This window comes from Lissotriton vulgaris, chromosome 2_1, assembly GCF_964263255.1.
Source record: "Lissotriton vulgaris chromosome 2_1, aLisVul1.2, whole genome shotgun sequence".
Taxonomy (NCBI): Eukaryota; Metazoa; Chordata; class Amphibia; order Caudata; family Salamandridae; genus Lissotriton; species Lissotriton vulgaris.
This window is the reverse complement of record NC_141687.1, coordinates 1026175015-1026195060: the sequence shown is the minus strand read 5'-3', so window position 1 is coordinate 1026195060 and position 20046 is coordinate 1026175015. Positions and strand designations below refer to the sequence as shown.

At 44.5% G+C, this 20046-nt stretch overlaps 1 protein-coding gene across 4 annotated transcripts in view; it reads left to right on the top strand.

Annotated features, from left to right (window-relative positions):
• Positions 1-20046, top strand: part of MARCHF7 (membrane associated ring-CH-type finger 7) — a 227258-nt gene that overhangs the window by 159811 nt on the left and 47401 nt on the right. For all 4 annotated transcript variants that reach the window (XM_086956640.1, XM_086956639.1, XM_086956641.1 and 1 more), the window contains 2 exons: positions 11235-11344; positions 19230-19343. In XM_086956640.1, coding sequence (XP_086812766.1) covers positions 11235-11344; positions 19230-19343 — 224 coding nt within the window. The remainder of the gene's footprint in view (positions 1-11234; positions 11345-19229; positions 19344-20046) is intronic.

Sequence of the window (20046 nt, the reverse complement as noted above, 5' to 3'; positions counted from 1 at the left end):
ATCCAGAAAGCCCCAGTGCTCGTCAGGACAGACAACACCACGACGATGCACTATCTAAACAAACAAGGGGGAACGCGTTCGCTCTCGCTCTCACGCGAATCGCAGAGGATCTGGAACTGGCTAGTGCTGCACGAAATCCAACTCAAAGCGGAATATGTCCCGGGAAAGGACAATACCATTGCGGACGCCCTGAGCAGGCAAAAGTCCCTCTCACACGAGTGGGAACTATCAGACAGCGCCCTCACTCACATCTTTTCTCTTTGGGGAGTCCCAAACATCGACCTCTTTGCCACCAAGAGGAACGCAAAATGCCCAAGCTTCGCAAGTTGGCATCCCCAACCAGGATCACTAGGAAATGCATTTTCCATCGGATGGTACAGCGTCTTTGCATACGCCTTTCCTCCATTCCCGATGATCCCACGGCTCCTCAGGAAGATGAAGGTGGAACCATGCACCCTGATCCTGATTGCCCCGTCCTGGCCGAGGCAACACTGGTTCTCGGATCTGCTTCGACTCTCCATCAGATCACCGATTCGCCTGAACCAACACCCGGCCCTTCTGACGATGTCCAACGGGCAGGTGCAGCACCCGAACCTCCAATCGCTCAAATTATCAGCCTGGCTCCTGAGCACAGAGAGTTCGGTAGCCTGAATATCCCACAAGACTGCAGGGATGTACTAGCCAAAGCAAGGGCAGACAGTACGAACAAGACCTACTGTCTCAAATGGAAGAGGTTCTGCATATGGTGTTCAAACCAGGGCCTACGGCCCCTCGCCATCACACCTGAACAGATATTACCATACCTCCTGCATTTGGCCCAGTCGGGACTGGCACATGCGTCCATCAAAGTTCACCTGGCAGCAATCTCGAGGTTCACCAGAACGGTCACAGGACCTTCTTTGTGGTCTAGTCGACTAGTCAAGCAATTCCTCAAAGGGCTATACAGATCCTTTCCGAGGCCTCGGAAAGTACCTCCCACATGGCAGCTTAACCTGGTACTCGACCAGCTCATGCGTCACCCGTTTGAACCCATTCACAGGGCATCTCTTCAACACCTCTCATGGAAAACAGCGCTCTTGCTCGCTCTAACTTCGGCCAGAAGAGTTAGCGAGCTGCAAGCCTTGTCCATTCAGGAACCATATCTTCAATTCAGACATGATAGGGTGATACTGCGACCAAACCCTAAGTTCATTCCAAAAGTACCTTCGGACTTCCATCTCAACGAACCATTGGTCCTTAGGTCCTTCTTTGCCAACCCTTCCACAGCAGCGGAAAGGTCGCTGCATTCTTTGGACCTTATGAGGTGCCTCAAGTTCTACCTGGACAAGACTAAGGCTCTCAGGAAATCCTCACAGCTGTTCGTGGCATACAGCAGACCACGAATGGGTCTGCCCCTCACGAAGCAAAGCATCTCCAGATGGATCTCCTCGGCGATTTCATTCTGCCACGAAAAGGCCGGCCAGCCTTTGAATGACCGTGTTCTGGCTCACTCAACCAGAGCGATGTCTACGTCAGCGGCACTGTTTGCTGGAGTGCCGATCCTGGACATCTGCAGAGCGGCGACCTGGAAGTCACCGCATACTTTCTCCAGACACTACTGCCTGGATATCGAACTCCAGAAGGATGCGGCAGTGGGCCAGGCGGTGCTTCGCCACCTCTTTCAGTAAGGTGAGCCTTCCTACATCCCGCCTTCCAGGTATGCACATTATTGCTCTGATGATATGCTGTCTCTTTATTGTATGATATTATATGCATTATCTACTATGATGGCAGAGCAACTCTGTTTCACAAATGTGCTGCTATAATTGCTAGCTACTCTGATTCAGGCATGTGAATCTATGAAAGACACCCCTAATACTGGATAAGAAATGCGTTACTTACCTGTAACAGCAGTTATCCAGTATTGGTGTCTTTCATAGATTCACATGCAACCCTCCCGCCTCCCCTGGAAGGACTCACTTCCCTCTCGGACTATATTACGCCAAACCTAGCTGTGTGCGTACGAAAATCTGAGGGACTGAGGCTCCTCCCAGGAAGGTTCTAGAGGGAGGTCGGAGCTGATTGGCTGACTATGACAGTTTGGTCCTTTTTACATAAGGACAAGGAAAGGCTACTAAGGGGAGACCCTTGGACCCTTTCTCTTTATGTATGTCTATGGACATTACTTTTTTATTTACCGGAGGCTCCCGTCTCGACGACGGGGAATGATTCAGGCATGTGAATCTATGAAAGACACCAATACTGGATAACTGCTGTTACAGGTAAGTAACGCATTTCTTCTCCTATTCAATCTCCTGCATCATCACACCACACTGACGAGGAGTATGATTTAGGTGGGGGGATGATGTTCCAGAGCCACATACATACCCTTTAGATGAGGAAATCAATACAGAATATCCCAAGGATGATACATATAATTTTGCACCAAACAATGCACCAGACATCCCTGATCCTCAGTACTACCCAACAAAACCTTCACCTACAGAGGATAGTATGGAGTTTAATCATTTATTAAACAGAGCTGCACTTTACCATGGGGTTCCTATGCACTCTGATGCCATTGAGGAGCACTTCTTGTTAGACACTTTTGAACAGTCACAAAGGTCTACCCAAATATTACCAATGATCAAGGGAGTCATTAAACATGCTCCAGAGATTTTTAAATATCCAATACGGTGTAGGTTGCTAAATCCTAGAATAGAGAAAAAGTATAGGCCAGCACCAGCTGATCCAGTATACATTAGGGACATCTGCCATTAGACTCCTTGGTAGTGTCAAATGCACGCAAAAGGGCCAATTCTTAAACTTCCGGGGACACACCCCCGACTGACAAAGAGTCAAAGATTATTGATGCGTCAGGGAAACGAATTGCTGCACAAGCAACAAACATATGGCGCATAGCAAATACACAGGCTTTACTCTCACGCTACAACAAGGCTCATAACGATCAACTAGAAAAGTTAATGGAACATCTACCAGATCAACACAAAGATCTGGCAGCAGAATTTTTGCACGAAGGCAAATTAATATCTAATGCCTCAATTAAATACGCACTAGATGTAGCTGACACAGCATCCAGAGCAGTTAACACTAGTGTTATTCTGGGGCGTCACGCATGGTTACGCATTTCGGGTTATAAACCAGAAGTACAAACTACCATCCTGAACCAGCCCTTTAATCAGAACCAATTGTTCGGGCCGGAAGTAGATAATACATTATAAAAGATGAAGAAAGACACAGACACCGCTAAGTCTATGGGGGCATTACAATCCACCCAAAATAGAGGTTCTTTTCGCCGCTCCTCTTATAGAGGAGGCTCCAAGCAGACCGGCGCAGACACAACATCCTCTTTTAAAACGCACACAAACCTCCTCTAAATAAGGCTATTTTAGAGGAGGATACAGACACAATAGCAAGGGAAGAGGTAATAACAACAACTGCTCCTCTTCCACTCCTAAACAGTGACATCCCTCTGCCTCCCCTACAGCATTCCACTCCTGTTGTGGGCAGACTTTCACAGTTCCTACCTGTCTGGAACTCCATCACAACAGACAGGTGGGTAAGACAAATTATCCAACATGGCTACTGCCTAGAACTCACAGCAACCCCCCCCAAACATACCACCCAGGCAGCGTCCAATGTCTGCAGAACACATAACTCTGCTTCAACAGGAAGTTCTAGCACTTGTACACAAATATGCTATTCAAGTAGTTCCGTTAGAGGAGCAAGGAACAGGGGTTTACTCCCTGTATTTCATAATTCCAAAAAGGACGGGACATTAAGACCAATTCTCGACCTCCGGCCCCTCAACCACTACATACAATCTGATCATTTTCACATGATCACTTTACAACAGGTACTCCCATTACTACAACAGTGAGATTTTCTGTCCACACTAGACCTAGAGGACGCCTACTTTCATATTCCAATACATCCTGCACACAGGAAGTATTAAAGGTTTGTCTTACAAGGACAACTCTATCATTTCAAAGTCCTTCCATTCGGGGTCACAACAGCACCACAAGTGTTTACAAAGTGCCTAGCAATAGTGGCAGCACATCTCAGAAGACCATAAATACATGTCTTCCCCTACCTCGACGACTGGCTCATAAAAGCAAGATCGTTCAACCAGTGTGCACAACACACAAAACAAACAATTCAAACACTGCACAACTTAGGGTTTACGATAAACTACACCAAGTCGCACCTAGAGCCTTCGCATGTTCATCAATATCTAGGAGCTACTACAAAAACACATCGGTAGCTCTAGCGTACCCCAGTCAAGCCAGGATTCATAGTATTCAGAACTTGGCCTCCCCTTTTCACTGCCAGCACTCTCTACAAGCCAGAGTGTGCATGAAACTAATAGGCATGATGGCGTCTTGCATCTTTATAGTTTCTCACGCAAGACTGCAAATGCGCCCACTACAAGAATGTCTAGCACAACAGTGGAATCAGGCTCAAGGTCAGCTCACAGACCTGGTGTTGGTAGACAGCCGTACATATCGCTCTCTGCAATGGTGGAACACCAAAAACTTGACAAAGGGACAGCCGTTCCTAGATCCAGTTCCACAGATAGTGCTCATGACAGATGCATCCCTCACAGGATGGGGAGCACATCTCTTGCATTACATCACACAAGGTCAGTGGAACAATCAACAGAAACAGTTCCACATCAACCATTTAAAAATGCTAGCAGTTTTCCTAGCACTCAAAACTTTTCAAGTACAAATCCAAAACAAAGCTGTCCTAGTCCGGACGGACAATATGACAGCCATGTATTATATACAAAAACAGGGGGGACACACTCTCTGCAACTTTCCCAACTTGCACAGAACATTTGGAGGTGGGACATCCCTCAAAACATACATCTGACAGTAGAACACCTTCCAGGGATTCACAACCAGATAGCAGATCGGTTAAGTCGCCAGCCACAACAGATTCACGAATGGGAGGTGCACCCACAAGTTCAACCATTCTTCCAAATGTGGGGGCATCCACAAATAGACCTGTTTGCCACCCACGAGAACTCAAAATGCCCAACCTTTGCCGCCAGGTTCCCACACCCACGGTCGGAGGGGAATGCAATATGGATGAACTGGTCAGGCAGATTTGCGTACGCTTTTCCGCCTCTCCCACTCATTCCACTAGTAGTACGCAAGCTCTAGAACAGTCTCTCAAACTAATACTAGTGGCCCCCACCTGGGCACGTCAGCCGTGGTTCACCACGCTACTAGATCTCTCACTGGTTCCACATCAGAAATTACGGCTCATGCCATCCCTGTTAACACAGAACCATGGAGAAATAAGGCACCCAGAACCAAGCCAACTGAATTTGGCGATCTGGCTCCTGAAGTCCTAGAGTTTGGTTACTTAAACTTACCACCAGACTGTATGAATAGAATTAAAGAGGCTAGAAGACCCACTACCAGAGCATGCTATGCTGCTAAGTGGAAACGGGTTGCAATATACTGTAACAACAATCACATTGATCCTCTGGATGTTTCCATCCAAAATATCATTTGCCATCTTCTACATTTACAAAGGTCCAATTTGGCTTATTCTTCCATATGCCTGGATCTAGCAGCAATTGCAGCGTATTTACAAAATAGACAACATCTATCTCTATTTAGAGTACCTGCAATAAAAGCATTTATGGAAGGATTAAAGAGAATAATCCCACCTAAGTTACCATCTGCTCCAGTATGGAACCTAAATGTGATTCTTACAAGACTCATGGGACCCCCTTTTGAGCAGTTACATAAATGTGAACTGCAATTCCCAACATGGAAAACTGCTTTCCTTGTTGCCATCACCTCTCTCAGAAGAGTTAGTGAAATTCAAGCATTCACAATAGAACCATTTTTTCAAATACATCCTTACAAAGTGGTTCTTAGACCCAATCCTAAATTCCTACCAAAAGTGATTACTCCTTTTCACCTAAACCAATCAGTAGAGTTACCAGTGTTTTTTCAAAAACCGGACTCTGTTGCAGAAAGAGCTTTACACACCTTAGATGTTAGAAGAGCTTTACTATATTACACAGACGGGGCTAAATCCTTCAGAAAGACAAAGCAACTATTTGCATCTTTCTCTCCACCACACAAAGGCAATCCCATCTCTAAAGGAGGAATTGCTAGATGGATTGTGAAGTGTATTCAAATATGCTATCACAAAGCTAAACGTACACTAACAGTTCCTCCTAGAGCACACTCCACTCGCAAACTAGGAGCCTCTATGGCTTTCTTAGGAAACATACCATTAGAGGACATATGCAAGGCAGCAACATGGTCTACAATACACACCTTTACTAAACACTATTGTGTTGATGTGCAAGCCAAGCAGCAAGCTGAAGTAGGCCAAGCTGTTCTTAAAACACTATTTCAGGATGCTGCAACGGATACAAGCGACCACCGCTAGGGGAGACACTGCTGCACAATCGTTGCTAAATGTAGGATCTGCAGCTCATATGCCTCGAACAGAAAATGCTACTTACCAGTATGCATCTGTTCTTGGCATGTAGAGCTGCAGAGTCCTACATGCCCTCCCGCCTCCCCGCGACTTGTATCCGTTCCAGTACTCATCTTACTTAGATGCACAAGCATGGACATCCTTTCTCTTTACTTATACCAACTCCATAATTTCCCATCATGGCGAAAAACAATCTGAGGATGGAGTCGATGACCATGCGCAGTATTGTCCAAGGTAGGAGTCCCCTATCTCATGACTACAAAAGACTTCTTCCAAGAAGACAAACCTGCAATCATCCGAGCCCAACACCAGGTGCCGATCTATTGCTAAATGTAGGACTCTGCAGCTCTACATGCCGAGAACAGATGCATACTGGTAAGTAGCATTTTCCTTTTTTGTTCGAGGCATATGAGCTGCTGATCGTACCTTCGGGTCTAGCCAGCGCTATATAAAACTCTTTAAGTAAATAGTATATTCCTGCATGTTCTTAATTTCATAGCCAGTGGTTCAATATGAAGATTGAATAACAATGGAGAGGGCGCAACCCTGTCTGGAATCCCTACCAATTTTTAACTGTTTAGAAAGATTCCCATTACCACTACTCTGGCCATTTTGTTTTTATATAGAGCTTTAATTGGTAATACAAGCGTTTGTCCTAAATTAAAACGCTGAATCACCTCTAAGAAAAGGCCAGCTGACCCTATCAAAAGCTTTAGCAGCGTCACATGTCATCACCGTCTAGAGGTTGCCATATTCTGTTGCTAGATCTATTGTGCCCAATAACTTGGTCGCTATGTATCAATGGACCTACCAACCGATCTAACCTTTTAGTGAGAATCTGCATATATAGCTTATAGACGCTATTAAGAAGGGAAATCTGTCTGTACGACTCGCAGACCCTAGGGTTCTTGTTAGGTTTGAGAAGAATTATTATGGTGGCTAGGTCCTGAGTGGGGGGGGGTGAATCCTGATTTAGAATATTAACAGGGTTATAAAGCGTAAGCAAGATGGGCGCCAGCTCTTCTTTCAGTAAAGAGTAGATTTCATTGGGTAGGGCATCCGGCCCTGCGGCCTTACCCTTTTTTAAGCTATGTTATAAATTTCTTCTAATGTGATAGGAGCGTTTAATTCACCTCTAGTTTCTTTATTAGGAGAGGGAAGATCGAAATACCACAAAAATATTTCTATCTGTGCCTTACTCTGATCAATATCTTCTGTATATAGGTCCTGGAAGAATTGTACAAATGAGAGTTAAATTTCCCCATCCTCAGTGATGATATTCCCAGTGGCTTGGCATTTTAATTCTTCTGGCCTGATTAGCTTTGATCTTCCAGGCAAGAAGCTTTCCACAACCTTCTCCATATTCATAATTGGCATGTCTGCTGGCTTTCCAGTTTCGTGTCACCCTGACTTCCACATAATCAGCTAGGTTAGTTTTTGCCTTTATCAGCTCCGCTTCTAAGCGCGATTTAGTTGATATATTTGCAGTATACCCTATGTTGCTTTTTAATGGTTTAATCGATTCTTCTAAGGTTTTAATTTCCTCCCTAACCTTTTTATTTTGTAAATTACTTAGTTATTAAAAAGACTCTAAGATGAGCTTTCTATGTATCCCATACCATATTTAAGGGTGCAGAATCAAGATTAGAGGAAAATAATTCATACGTTTATTTTTTTCAGATTGTCAACTAGGGAAGATTTTGAGAGTAAAGTTCAATTCATAGTCCAGCGTCGCTCAGGTGCCTTGTCTTTGAACAAAGTCTCAAGTGCGACTGCTGAATTGTCGGATAAGTGTTCCGGGATATGAGAGACTCTTAGTGTTATTGCCGATGACGGGCTACCAAAAAAAGTCGATCCTAGATCGGCGATCGTGTTTTTTGTTATGAAAGGTAAATTCATCCCCCCTCATCCCAACCCCCGCCCTCTTTTTTGCGCCCATTAATTTCCATATATCAACCTGGCCTATATCCTGAATTAGGTGTTTGAAGAATTTTCTCATTTTGGGTAAATCTACTGATGCCCTTTTGGAGGTTGTATCCTGAGCTAGATCTATAAAAAAAATCTCCACCAATAATAGGTTCATTTAAGTCAACTAAGTGCAAAAATAAGTTGTATGAAGGTGTTGGGTCATCCCGGTTTGGACCATAATAGGCAACAAAGGCGAGACACACGCCATGAAGTTTTGCCTTAGCAATTGCCCATCTACCTAATGGATCTACATTGGTTTCACCTAAAATAATTTGGGAGGATATTTTAAATAAAATAACCACCATTTTTACTATAAAAGATTGTGTGGTGCATTTACCATGCTCTATCCATTGTTGAATTTTTAAAATATCCGACCATTCTTCTTTTAGAAGATGAAATTCCTGGATGAGAATAACCTCCAACTCACTCAACTTTAAATATTCTAGGATCCTTTTCCTTCCCAAAGCCACCCTGAGCCCATTGACATTCCACGTTCGTATCTTTAAAGGTTTAGTCAAATCTGGCCCAACCATACAGGAAGTTGATATGCCAAGAGAAACCTGGGTAACTCGGCCAATCACGAAAAAAAGCAGCCAATACACAACAAAAATGAAAAGAAAAACTAATATAAACAACGACTTCTTTATGGAATTTTCTCCCACATGCTTCCCCACCCAATGTAATTCTATTTTTTTTGTTTTCTTTTAAGGTTGCTTTTTTGCCAGTGACCTTCCCCCACTCTCCCTGGGGGAAGAACCCTCCCTACTAACTTGAGGTATACTATGAATATCTCGTATGAGCTCTCCTTTAGCATGGCGATCACAATCAGAAAACTATATCGATTGGGCCTTAATCTGCTCAAAGAAACGCCTCCTCTTCACAGAGTCTTTAAAGTTGTACATAATGTTATTTCTCATGGCCCTCAGATGCTGGAAATCTTATGTTTGCAGTGGGGCCCGGATCTTTTAGCTCCTGAATAAATCTGCTGAGCTCCCACTGCCTATCTTGAGTGGTACGGGAGATATCAGACCTTACGCTAAAAGACCAGTTTTTTTTATATGATCCAGCCTTCAATGCTCCAGAGAGGATCCTTTCTTTTAAAGAGTAAGTTTTAAAATTATCTAGAATCCTTCTTGCTGTTTTTCTGCTTGGGCGATTCACAAAAGGATCTCAGTGCACCCTTTGTATATCTTAAAGTATTTAAAATTCACTAGAATCCTTCTTGCTGTTTTTCTACCTTGGTGTGAGTCACTTACAGTCTTCTATGAAATGTTGAATGTCTGGTGACACAACTTTTGGATGTTTCTGGAAACATTTTAGGAAATGTTTTGATTGTGGTATTCAGCAAGACGATTAAACTATTCAACCAAACCTTTTGTTACATACATTATCTTGGTCTAGCACCGTATTGAAGGATTTTGTCACCCTCCTTATGCACTGAAAGCACTTTAGCCAATGTTTTACTGAAGTTCTTTATTTATATTCCTCCCACTTTAGTATTTTACTCTAGCGTCACTTGAACTAGACTTGCCAGCTGCTGACCATGTGTTTAGCGTCTTAAAGTCCAATTTTGGCTTAACCATCAAACTGTTTGGGGTTATTCGATTTCAGTGTACATTTCATATGAACACAACTTCACAAATGCAGGAGCCAAAAGTGAAGCCAGTCCATGTTCCCAAGGGCTGTCTTTTTGGAATGGAGGCCACACACCCTTGAGTATTTCCTCTTTGCCCATGTATGAACGAAAGTGGAAATTAAATAGATATAATAGCAGATTTCGGACCGACCTCTATTGTATTTTGTTGCTTAACTATTTGTTAGCTGCCATACTACAGTCTGTATGGACGTAAGGTTTTTTTTTAGTTTTAATTCATTCCTCAATATATTGATGCTCTTTGTGCTCCATTTCCTCCAACTTTACAATCTTTCTATCCATTATGGCTAAAGGCCATAGACAAATAAGTAGCTACTTTTAACTATCATTTAATTTTGCAAAAGCAAAATGAAGGTATAGTAAACCAAAAGAACAGTTTATAGAAAAGTAGAGCTGCTTCCAGTTGTTTAGTGTAAGAATGTGATCATTTGAATGTAGTTATTTCTGGTACTTCAGTCTTGCAGTTTCACTCTGTTAATATTAACTAGACTTGTATATCGCACAGCTGCCTCAGCAAAGAGGCGTCCCGGCGCTAACAGATTTATTGTAGGCTTAACAGGTGTTAGTGGAGTTGATCACTTGCAGCGGAGGTTTCGTCCTACAAGTTACATTTGCAGCAGTCACATTGTGGCAATGTATAGAACTTCGGTGCTTACAAAACCCTACTATGTAGAGTTCTAATGGCAGTGGCCCTTTTAGGCAGAGATTAACATTCTTGTAGAAATACCTGCTGAGACACTTGCTGGGCAAGAACACATGGCTGGGTGTGCCCCAATCCTGCTTGATGTTTTGTAGGGGAGTTAGGCAATCTGCTAAAAAGAAAAACAAAAAGGATGAGTACCCATTCAGATAAAAAAAACGTCATTTTGGAATAAAGTATATATGACCCTATGTGTTAGCTCACTGTATCTAAATTTTGTCATGTTGGTTTTAGAAGTGTTTACAAATCCACAATGTGTGCAACCTAGGTCTAGCAGCCTCTGTTTGAATGCTTAGTCTTCCATTGAAATTTTTGTGTGTGGTACTGGTAAGCCTAATCCAGTTTAACAGTGATAAAAGCTTGCAGTATGTGCACAAAGTTGTACATTTTAAACTATCCTTTTCCCATGCGTACCGAACAAACTGTTTTTGTATTTTCCAGGATCGAGGTTGGAAGCTGTAACTACTTGTGAGCTTTGTAAAGAGAAGCTTCGTCTTGATTTGGATGACTTTGATGTTCGTGAACTATACAGGGCACACCATAGTGAAAGGGTTAGTATGTTTCTTGAAATAGCTTGTGCAGCAAGTAATCCTGACAGAATATTTGTTTTACCTTTGCTTTCACTTTTAATCAGTTTACATTTTGTTTGGATATTTCGTGGCATTTCAGTTGAGTCCAAGAAAAGAGGAGTTCCATTCAACAATTGTTAAGCAATGGAGATAGAAAACATTATGCAGGATGAGCTTTTTCCAAGAAGTTGATTTGGTAACTCCACCAACCTTCACTCCAGTTACTAATATGAAAATGCCATTGTTTTCTAATATCCGCATCCCACTACCACAGTTCTGTCTTGACAGAAATGCCAATACCCTCAAACACTAAAATTGTGAAATTGCCTAGCCGCTGTCTAACTCTACCAACATAGCAGTTGGCTTCATAGAACTAGTCACTGGTAAATTAAAAATTTCACAGCATAGCCATTTTGCAGCGTGAATCTTTCTGGAGGATTCACTATGCTGTGCAATATTCCGCTATTCCGCGGTCTAGTGGTTGGGTCCGGAATCTTAGTCTTCTTTCTTTTCATTTTTTGATGCCCAGGTGGACGTCGACTTCCCACCTTTTGGTGTACTTCCTGTGACGTCAGCACGCTTCCTGTGGAAGCTCCCATCCTTGGGCACATCTTCAGATTCTTTTTTCCACCGTTGGATCGGAATAGTCACTGAGACTCCAGAGTTTTTTGGAAGAAAGGAGGAAAAAGACGACATTTTTACAGAAAAGTTTGGAGAAGATACCGAAGAACAAGATCACCAAGCTGGGACGACTAAGGAGAACTTCGAGATAAACGTCCAACGGAGAATGCGCGCACAGGGGGCCCCCTGAGCGCAGCAATGAACAAGACCCCGTTTTAATTCTGGCGTAACTGCCACCACAAATACGTGCAGAAGGACCAGCCACTCTGTCCTCAACGTCTGCCTGCCGGTCAACCACAAGAGCAAGGATTGCAATGCCTGCTCCGCCTTCTCCCCGAAAACACTCTGGGTTAGAGAGAGACTGAGGAGAGCCAACTACAACATGCAAGGCAAGGGCCAACATCTGTCACTCCGGGACCTAGGCCTCTCCAGCGACGAAGAGGACAACATCGCTGAGGGACCAGAGGACTACACGTCGTAGAGACCGATAAGAAAACGTCTAAAGAGGTAGGAGACGTCGACCCCTAAACCCTCAACAGTCTCGAAGGCTTGAACCAGACTCAGTAAGTCATCCAAGGGAGCACAGGCTCCGAAAAGTCCGGCGGCCGTAGCTGCATCCAAGGACAAGCAGCCCAGCGGATCCTTCGAAAAGGACTCCCAGGCGGCGAAGGCCCGCAAAAAGCCATGGTCGTCAAAGCACGTACCCGAAAAGGACTGCTCGACTTCGAAAGAGAAGGACTCGTAGATTGCTTCGACGTCGACGACTAAGCCTAAGAGATCGGCCAAAACGCTAGACGGCGAGCTGGAGAGATAGAAGAGAAGGCTCAAGGCCGAAATGGAGAACATCCTGCAAAGAAAGAGTTAGATGAGAAAATGAAAAGATTCACGATTCCGTCGAAGCCGACGATTGTCGTCGAACTAGAGGGGGGGAAGAGGAGTTTAACGCCGGAGAGCAGCCGAAAACACCCGAACCCCAGTAACATCCAGAGGAAGAGGGCCTCTACTACGAGGAAGAGGGCGACGATGAGAAGGGAACGGCATCCTCTATGACGCAGGACCTGGATGCTGAAAACCCGGGAGAGCCCGTGGAGGCGTATCCTTCGAGGCCTTCGCCGCCGGATGACATGGGGGCCTATAACCTGGTCATCAGGAACGTGGCAACAGCGCTTGGAGTCACGCTTGATGAGGAAAAACCAAAGTCTGACTTCCTCTTGGAAGCCCTGCTCTCCACTCAAAAAAGGAGCCAGTTTCTCCCCATGCTTCAGAGTGTCATGGACCAAGGGGGCGAGGCGTTCAAAGACCCTGTGACATGCAGGTCAATCACGCCTAGGACTGAAGTATAAGCCCTCCTCCAAGGACCCTCCCTACATATGGGAATCAGTCACAACGGACTCTATTACAGCAACAGCCAGGAAAAGGGCAAACGTCCCAACATCAGGCCCACCACCAGACCAAGAAAGCAGGAGGATGGACCTAACTGGGAGAAAGATAGAGAGGAACGCAGCGGTACACTGGCGCATGGCGAACTCAAATGCCCTACTGAACAGGCACCAGTACCTACACTGGGACGAGGTCGGACAACTGCTCAAACACCTCCCAGAGCAACGTCAGCGAAGAGCTTCACACCTGGTGGAGGAAGGAAAGAACATTGCAAATTCTTGCCTGAAAACAGCCTTGGATGGGGCTGACGCATCCAGCAGGCTGATGATGATAGGCATCAGAGAGAAGGAATGCCTGGCTCAGGATCTCAGGCTTCAAGCCAGAAGTACACAACATTCTGAGCACTCCCTTCAATGGAGAGACACTGTTTATGGCGCCGGTGGATGAAAAACTCTCCCAGCTCAAGAAAGAAAACGAAACTACAAGGTCCATGGGGGCCTTGCAATTCAGAGGGATGAGAAGGGGTACTCCGACATGGAGACCGAACGGAAGAGGGGAAACCAGTCTAAGGTCACACCAGAAATTCCAGCAAACCAACCAGGGCGACAGTCCAGCCCAGCAGGGACAGCAAAAACAAAATTGGCAGTAACAGCCTCCAGCCAGTCCTTTTGCGGGAGGGCGAATGGACGTGGACAGACGAGAAGAGGGGGCCAACAACCCACCTCATAGTGACTCCGCCAAACGAAGCGTGCCCACCCACGCAACTCCTCCGAGGGTGGGGCACCACAAGACCAAAAAGAGAGGGTTACACAAGCCAAACGTCACCGAACATATAACACCAGTAGGAGGCAGGCTAAAACATTTCTTCCTGGAGTGTTAGTAAATAACTACAGACAAATGGATACAAAACATCATACAGTTTGGATATTCATAGAGTTGGAAAAGAGACCGCCGAACAGAAAACCAAAAAGGGCGCACTCGGGGAAAGAGCGGGCGCTACTCCTAGAAGAAGCACAAGAACTCCTCCAAAAGGAGGCCATCGAACCTGTTCCATTCAGAGAAAGGAATAAGGGAGTGTACTCAAACTATTTCCTGGTACCAAAAGTGGACGAAACACTAAGACCCATCCTGGACCTAAGGTTCCTGAACAAGACTCAAATTCAAAATGACATCCCTTCAGGAGGTCATTCCTCAGATAAGGGACGGAGACTTCATGTCCACCATAGACCTCAAAGATGCCTACCTGCACATGCCCATGAACATTGCAGCACAAGCATCTACTAAGACTTACCATCAACAAAGAACACTACCAGTTCACAGCCCTGGCCTTCGGACTAAAATCCGCACCAAGTGTCTTCACCAAATGCCTCGCAGCCGTGGCGGGCACACCTGCAGATGGCAACTGATTCATGTATACCCTTACCTCGGCGACTGGCTCATAAAAGCTAGCTCCCACAAGACATGCAAAGAGCACGCACAGCGGGTCACAAAAATGCTAACGGATCTAGGATTCTCCATTCACTGGGAAAATCCTCAATGGAACCAGAATAAGTGAATATCTTCCTGGGGGCACAGATCAACACCATACAGAGCAAAGTGTTCCCCAGCGACAAGAGAACACTGGCCCTGCTGAAGGAGACACGTCAGTACCAAAAGGAGCGAGCTCTGACGGTGAGAACAGCAAGGAAGATCATGGGGATAATAGCGTCCTGCATGCACCTAGTCCCCAATATACGGCTACACATGATCATTCCAGGAATGGCTACAACAACAATGGTCACAAGCTACACGGCGTTGGGAAGATCTAGTGGTTGTAACGCACGCAGTGCAGGCGGAGATAACCTGGTGGAACAAGGAGAACATCACAAAAGGGAAGCCTTTAACACATCAACCCCAACGGTGACCATCACCACAGACTCCTCCCAGATGGGATGGGGAGCACATATGAGCAAGCTCAGGGTGAGGTGTCTGGATTCCAGCAGATGCGGTCAGACACATCAACTCCTGGAGCTGAAGACTGTGTTCCTCGCTCTGACGGCCTTCCAGAAAAGACTGTTCAACCAGAGGGTGTTGATACAGACAACACAACAATGTTCTACATCAACCAACAGGGAGGAACACTATCAGCCTCACTATCCAACCTAGCACAGGAGATGTGGAGATGGGCCATCCTGCTCAAAATAGACCTGATAGCCATACACCCACCAGGGAAGGAGAATGTGGAAGCGGACAGGCTCCGCAGACAGACGTCCGCATCCCACGAGTGGGAACTCAACGCACAGGAAACGCTATGGCTATTCAGGAGGTGGGGAACAGACGATAGACCTATTTGCAACACACCAGAATGCAACCTGTCTAAACTTCACATCCAGGCAACCAGGGGTACGATCCCAGGGGAATCCCCTATGGGTAAGCTGGATGAAAACAGCCTACGCTCCCCCTCCCCGATACCCTTGATACCCAGGTTACTCAAGTGCAGGACCAGCAACATGACACTGATCCTGGTGGCACCACAGTGGGCAAGGCAGACCTGGTACTCTCAAATAATGGAAATGGCACAGGGACCACCTCACAAGTTCGGGAAAAGGAAAGACTTGCACTCCATGCAAAACGGAGAGCCTTAACCTAGCGGCATGGCTTCTGAGGACAGAGTTTGCACATCTAAGACTTCCTGAGACCTACCACATGTAAATGCCATGTTGCAAAATGGAAAAGGTTCACATAATGGTGCAGCAAGAAGAAACTACACGATGACAATCAAATCAACAGTGCTAAGATATCTCCTGCACCTGCTTAAAACAAAACTAAGTGGATCCTTGCTATGAGTACACCTAGCATCGATAGTAGCCTACAAAAGAGGATAGACAGGAAAGCGCTTCTTTACAACACAAATAGTAAAGAGATTCCTGGAAGGGGCAAAATGGATCGCATCACCTAAAAAGATGCTGCCACTGGCAGGGAACCTTAATTTAGTCCTAACGGAGCTCATGAAAGCGCCCTTTGAACCCATCCATAAGGCCTCCCTACAAATGCTGACAATGAAGACAGCCTTTCTGGTGGCCATCACCTCGCTGCACAGAGTAAGCGAACTACAAGCGCTAACACTGCAAGAACCCTACATTCAGCTACACAGAGATAGGGTGGTAATGAGAACTGACCCACACTTTATGCCAAAGGTGGTGTCAAGGTTTCACATGAACCAAACAATACAGATACCAAGTTTCTTTCAGAAACCATCCACAAGCGCAGAGAGGGCACTGCACACTCTGGACGCTAGAAAAGCAGTGATGCATTACATGGAAAGAACCAAGGAGCACAGAAAAACAAAGCAGTTCTTTGTGTCCTTTACAAGCAGCTTCCTGGGTAGACCAGTAACGAAGGAAACCATCGCTCAATGGATCGCACAAACTATACAATTCTGCCACAAACAGGCAGGCCAAGAACTAGCAGAAGGGGCACAAGCCCACTCTACTAGGAAGAAGGGAGCAACAATAGCCTTCCTGGCCAACCAAGACATATGCCTGGTGGCAACATGGGCTTCAGTGCGCACGTTCACTAGGCACAACTGTGTGGATATACAAATGAACAAGGAAACACAAGTAGGACAGAAGGTGCTTCAACATATATTCAACAACCAACGCTCCTCTTTCACCCAGCCTCCACAAACTTAACAAACCGCTACAAAGTCTATGCACAGCATAGTGAATCCAGAAAGATTCATGCTGCAAAACGAATAGTTTCTTACCGGTCGGTGTAGTTTTGCAGCTTGAAGATTTTTCTGGATTCACTAGCGAACCCACCCTCTTCTGCCAGAAAGATGAGGCAGGAGAAGAAGGTGGTAATACAAGGACAATAAAGAAAGATACCTTAAGGGACAAAGTGGTAGAATCACTTACTTGAAGAAGAAATGGAAAACATTGCCAGAGGATTCACAAACGGAAAAAAAAAAAGAATCCGAAGATGGCGCCCAAGGGTGGGAGCTTCTGCAGGAAGCGTGCCGACGTCACAGGAAGTACACCAAAAGGTGGACGTCTATGCCCACCTGGGCTACAAAAAAAAGAAAAAAGACTACAATTCCGGACCCAACCACTAGACTGCAGAATAATGCACAGCATAGTGAATCCAGAAAGATCTTCAAGCTGCAAAACTACACCAACAGGTAAACTATTTGTTCCCTAGTTACCAACATAATCTGTAATCGCTCCGTAGTTACTACACCAATTATTCATAATAAAGCACCAGCTAGTAACTACAGCACAATTTAAATCTACTTCCTTCCCGAGTACACATTCTCCTTTCTTGCATTGAGCAGGAGTCAGACCTTTCCGTACCTACTGACATAACTTTTCATTACCTTAATTCAGGGGTACTCCTAGTACGGCCCGCATCAAAGGATGAGGGGCAATAAAAGAAGGAAGTCTAGTAGACTTGCCAATCTGAAAGGTAGTAGAAACGAGACCCAAATGCACAGAATCAGCTTTTCTAGATAGAATATAACATGGTGCCAGAAACTGACAGGGCCACCAACTAGAACCCAAGTAATTGTCACAAGAAAAACAAGCATTTACAATGCAATAGGTCTTGCATTCTCTAAACTTTGACCTATTGGCACTGTAAATGAAAATGCCTTTTAGTTATGTGCACTTTGTACTTCTTGTCATTGCTTGCAGGTTTTCAGAACACACAAATAAAAGGCATTGCCCCTTACAATGCCAATAGCTCAAAATCTCGCAACTGCAAGACCTATTGCATTGCAAATGCTTGTTTGTACTTTTTGGCTCCCTCAAGTGGCCAAGTGGTGCAACAAATATGTAAAAAAAAAAAAAAAAAAAATCAGACACTCTGTTTAAACCGGGTCAGCTGACTTTCATTCGGTAGGGTACTGTCGGGTGCAGTCTGTTTTAACCAATTTCTGGACAGTCTAACTGTACACAAGCAAAAATGCAGTGCTGGTTGTATGTTTGCACTGTAGCAAGATGACACTTGCCCATTACCTAATGCAGAGCGCATTCTTTACAAATTTTGAAACATGCTTTGTAAGTAGTCTCTGCTGTTAGAAATTTGGGCTAACGTGCACGATAGCATGATCTGGTTTGCTCTTTGTAGACCATGCTCTACACTAAGTAGTGGTGGTTTAATCTTTTTCCACTCCATAATGCATTTGCTTGGTTCGAAACCCATTCCATATCATAGTATAGAATACATGATGCTGTACCTTTTACATTGATGGGGTCAATAAATGTTAAGCCTGCTTGAATGCCCTCTCTAGCCAGTGCCTGATTGTGGATTCAAAGCCTTCGCCAAAGCAAACCATGTCTCCTTCACACTTCTTAATAAAACATAAATGTTTCCCATTTCATACATCATTACACTTTGTAGAGTGAGCAGGATTAACAGGGCGGTGCAGTAGGGTGGTACAGTTTTTATTTTTTTTAAATTTTAATCCCGGTGACGTAAATAAATAGGAATGCAATTTATTTGGGGTTTTCTTGCCTCTGTTGCAGGCTTTTAATGAACTCGACATTTCTAAGTTATAGCACTACTTTAGGTGTTTTTTCACTATACCATGTATGATTTTACAGCTAACCTCTAATGTTTGAGGTTTAGTTTTGCAACAGAATGCCGCACATCAGACTAATATTTTACTTAGCCACTGGGTTTCTGTTCTTGCAGTTTTCACATAGTGCTTTTAATCGGCCTTTTGCTCTAGAAGGCACAGGAGCATTTCCCTACTGCTACACTTCAGAAAGATTAAACCAGCAATTATATCCACTAGCAAGCATAAAATACTAGCTATTTGAATATCGTGACGCACAGACTCTTTTTAATACCATTCTTCTAATGAATTTAAATTTATTTTTTTTAGGCGGACTATGAGTTTCTCAGCTCTGGGCTCTACCTGGTTGTCTTATTGCATTTGTGTGAGCAGCGTTTCACTAACCTTTTGGGAACTACAAATGAAGCAAGCACACATGATCGAGTAAGTTGTTGCATGTTTTTGTACCAATGATGAAAACCCATTAAGTTACCTTAAGAGGTATAACGTGTGCCCTATACAAGTTCCTTACACAGTAAATGCTCAGGATTGTAAATCTGGTGCCTTGTTGATGGCGATCTGGTAACAAACATACGGACACAGAGGGTGGCCTTTAGAAATTTATTGGCTCACCCATTGAAGTTTGTAGAGCACTAAAAGTTGCGTCACACAGCTTCAAGATTTGTGTACTAAGTACCTTTGCTCAAATAGTTTTTAGAATCTTAAGGTTTCATCTAATTTAGAAAGCCAAGCCCTCTCGGCCTGGGTGATTAAGCTATTTTGTATGTATTAGTTTTTATAATGCTTTGTACCTCTGAAGAGGCTGAGTGAACCAATGTGCTTCATGTTCCTGATTTTCGAAGAAGAGGTTTCTTAATTGTTGCTAAAATGGTGTATTCAGTAAGATGCAAGAGCATTTTGACATTTTGTGCTTTGGGCATTTTAATTCTGATTCGCCTCCTTTTTCAGTGGATTCTAAGCTTTAGTTGAACAAAGTGGGCGCTGTTTGGATCGCATGATGGGCGATGGAGAGAGCTTTGAATGAGATTATTCTGTCTACAGGAAAGCAGTGCGAAGCCTTGAGTGGGAGTGATGTGGTCTTGTCAGATTAAGTTTAACACATTTGATGTAGCATGGCCGACTTCTC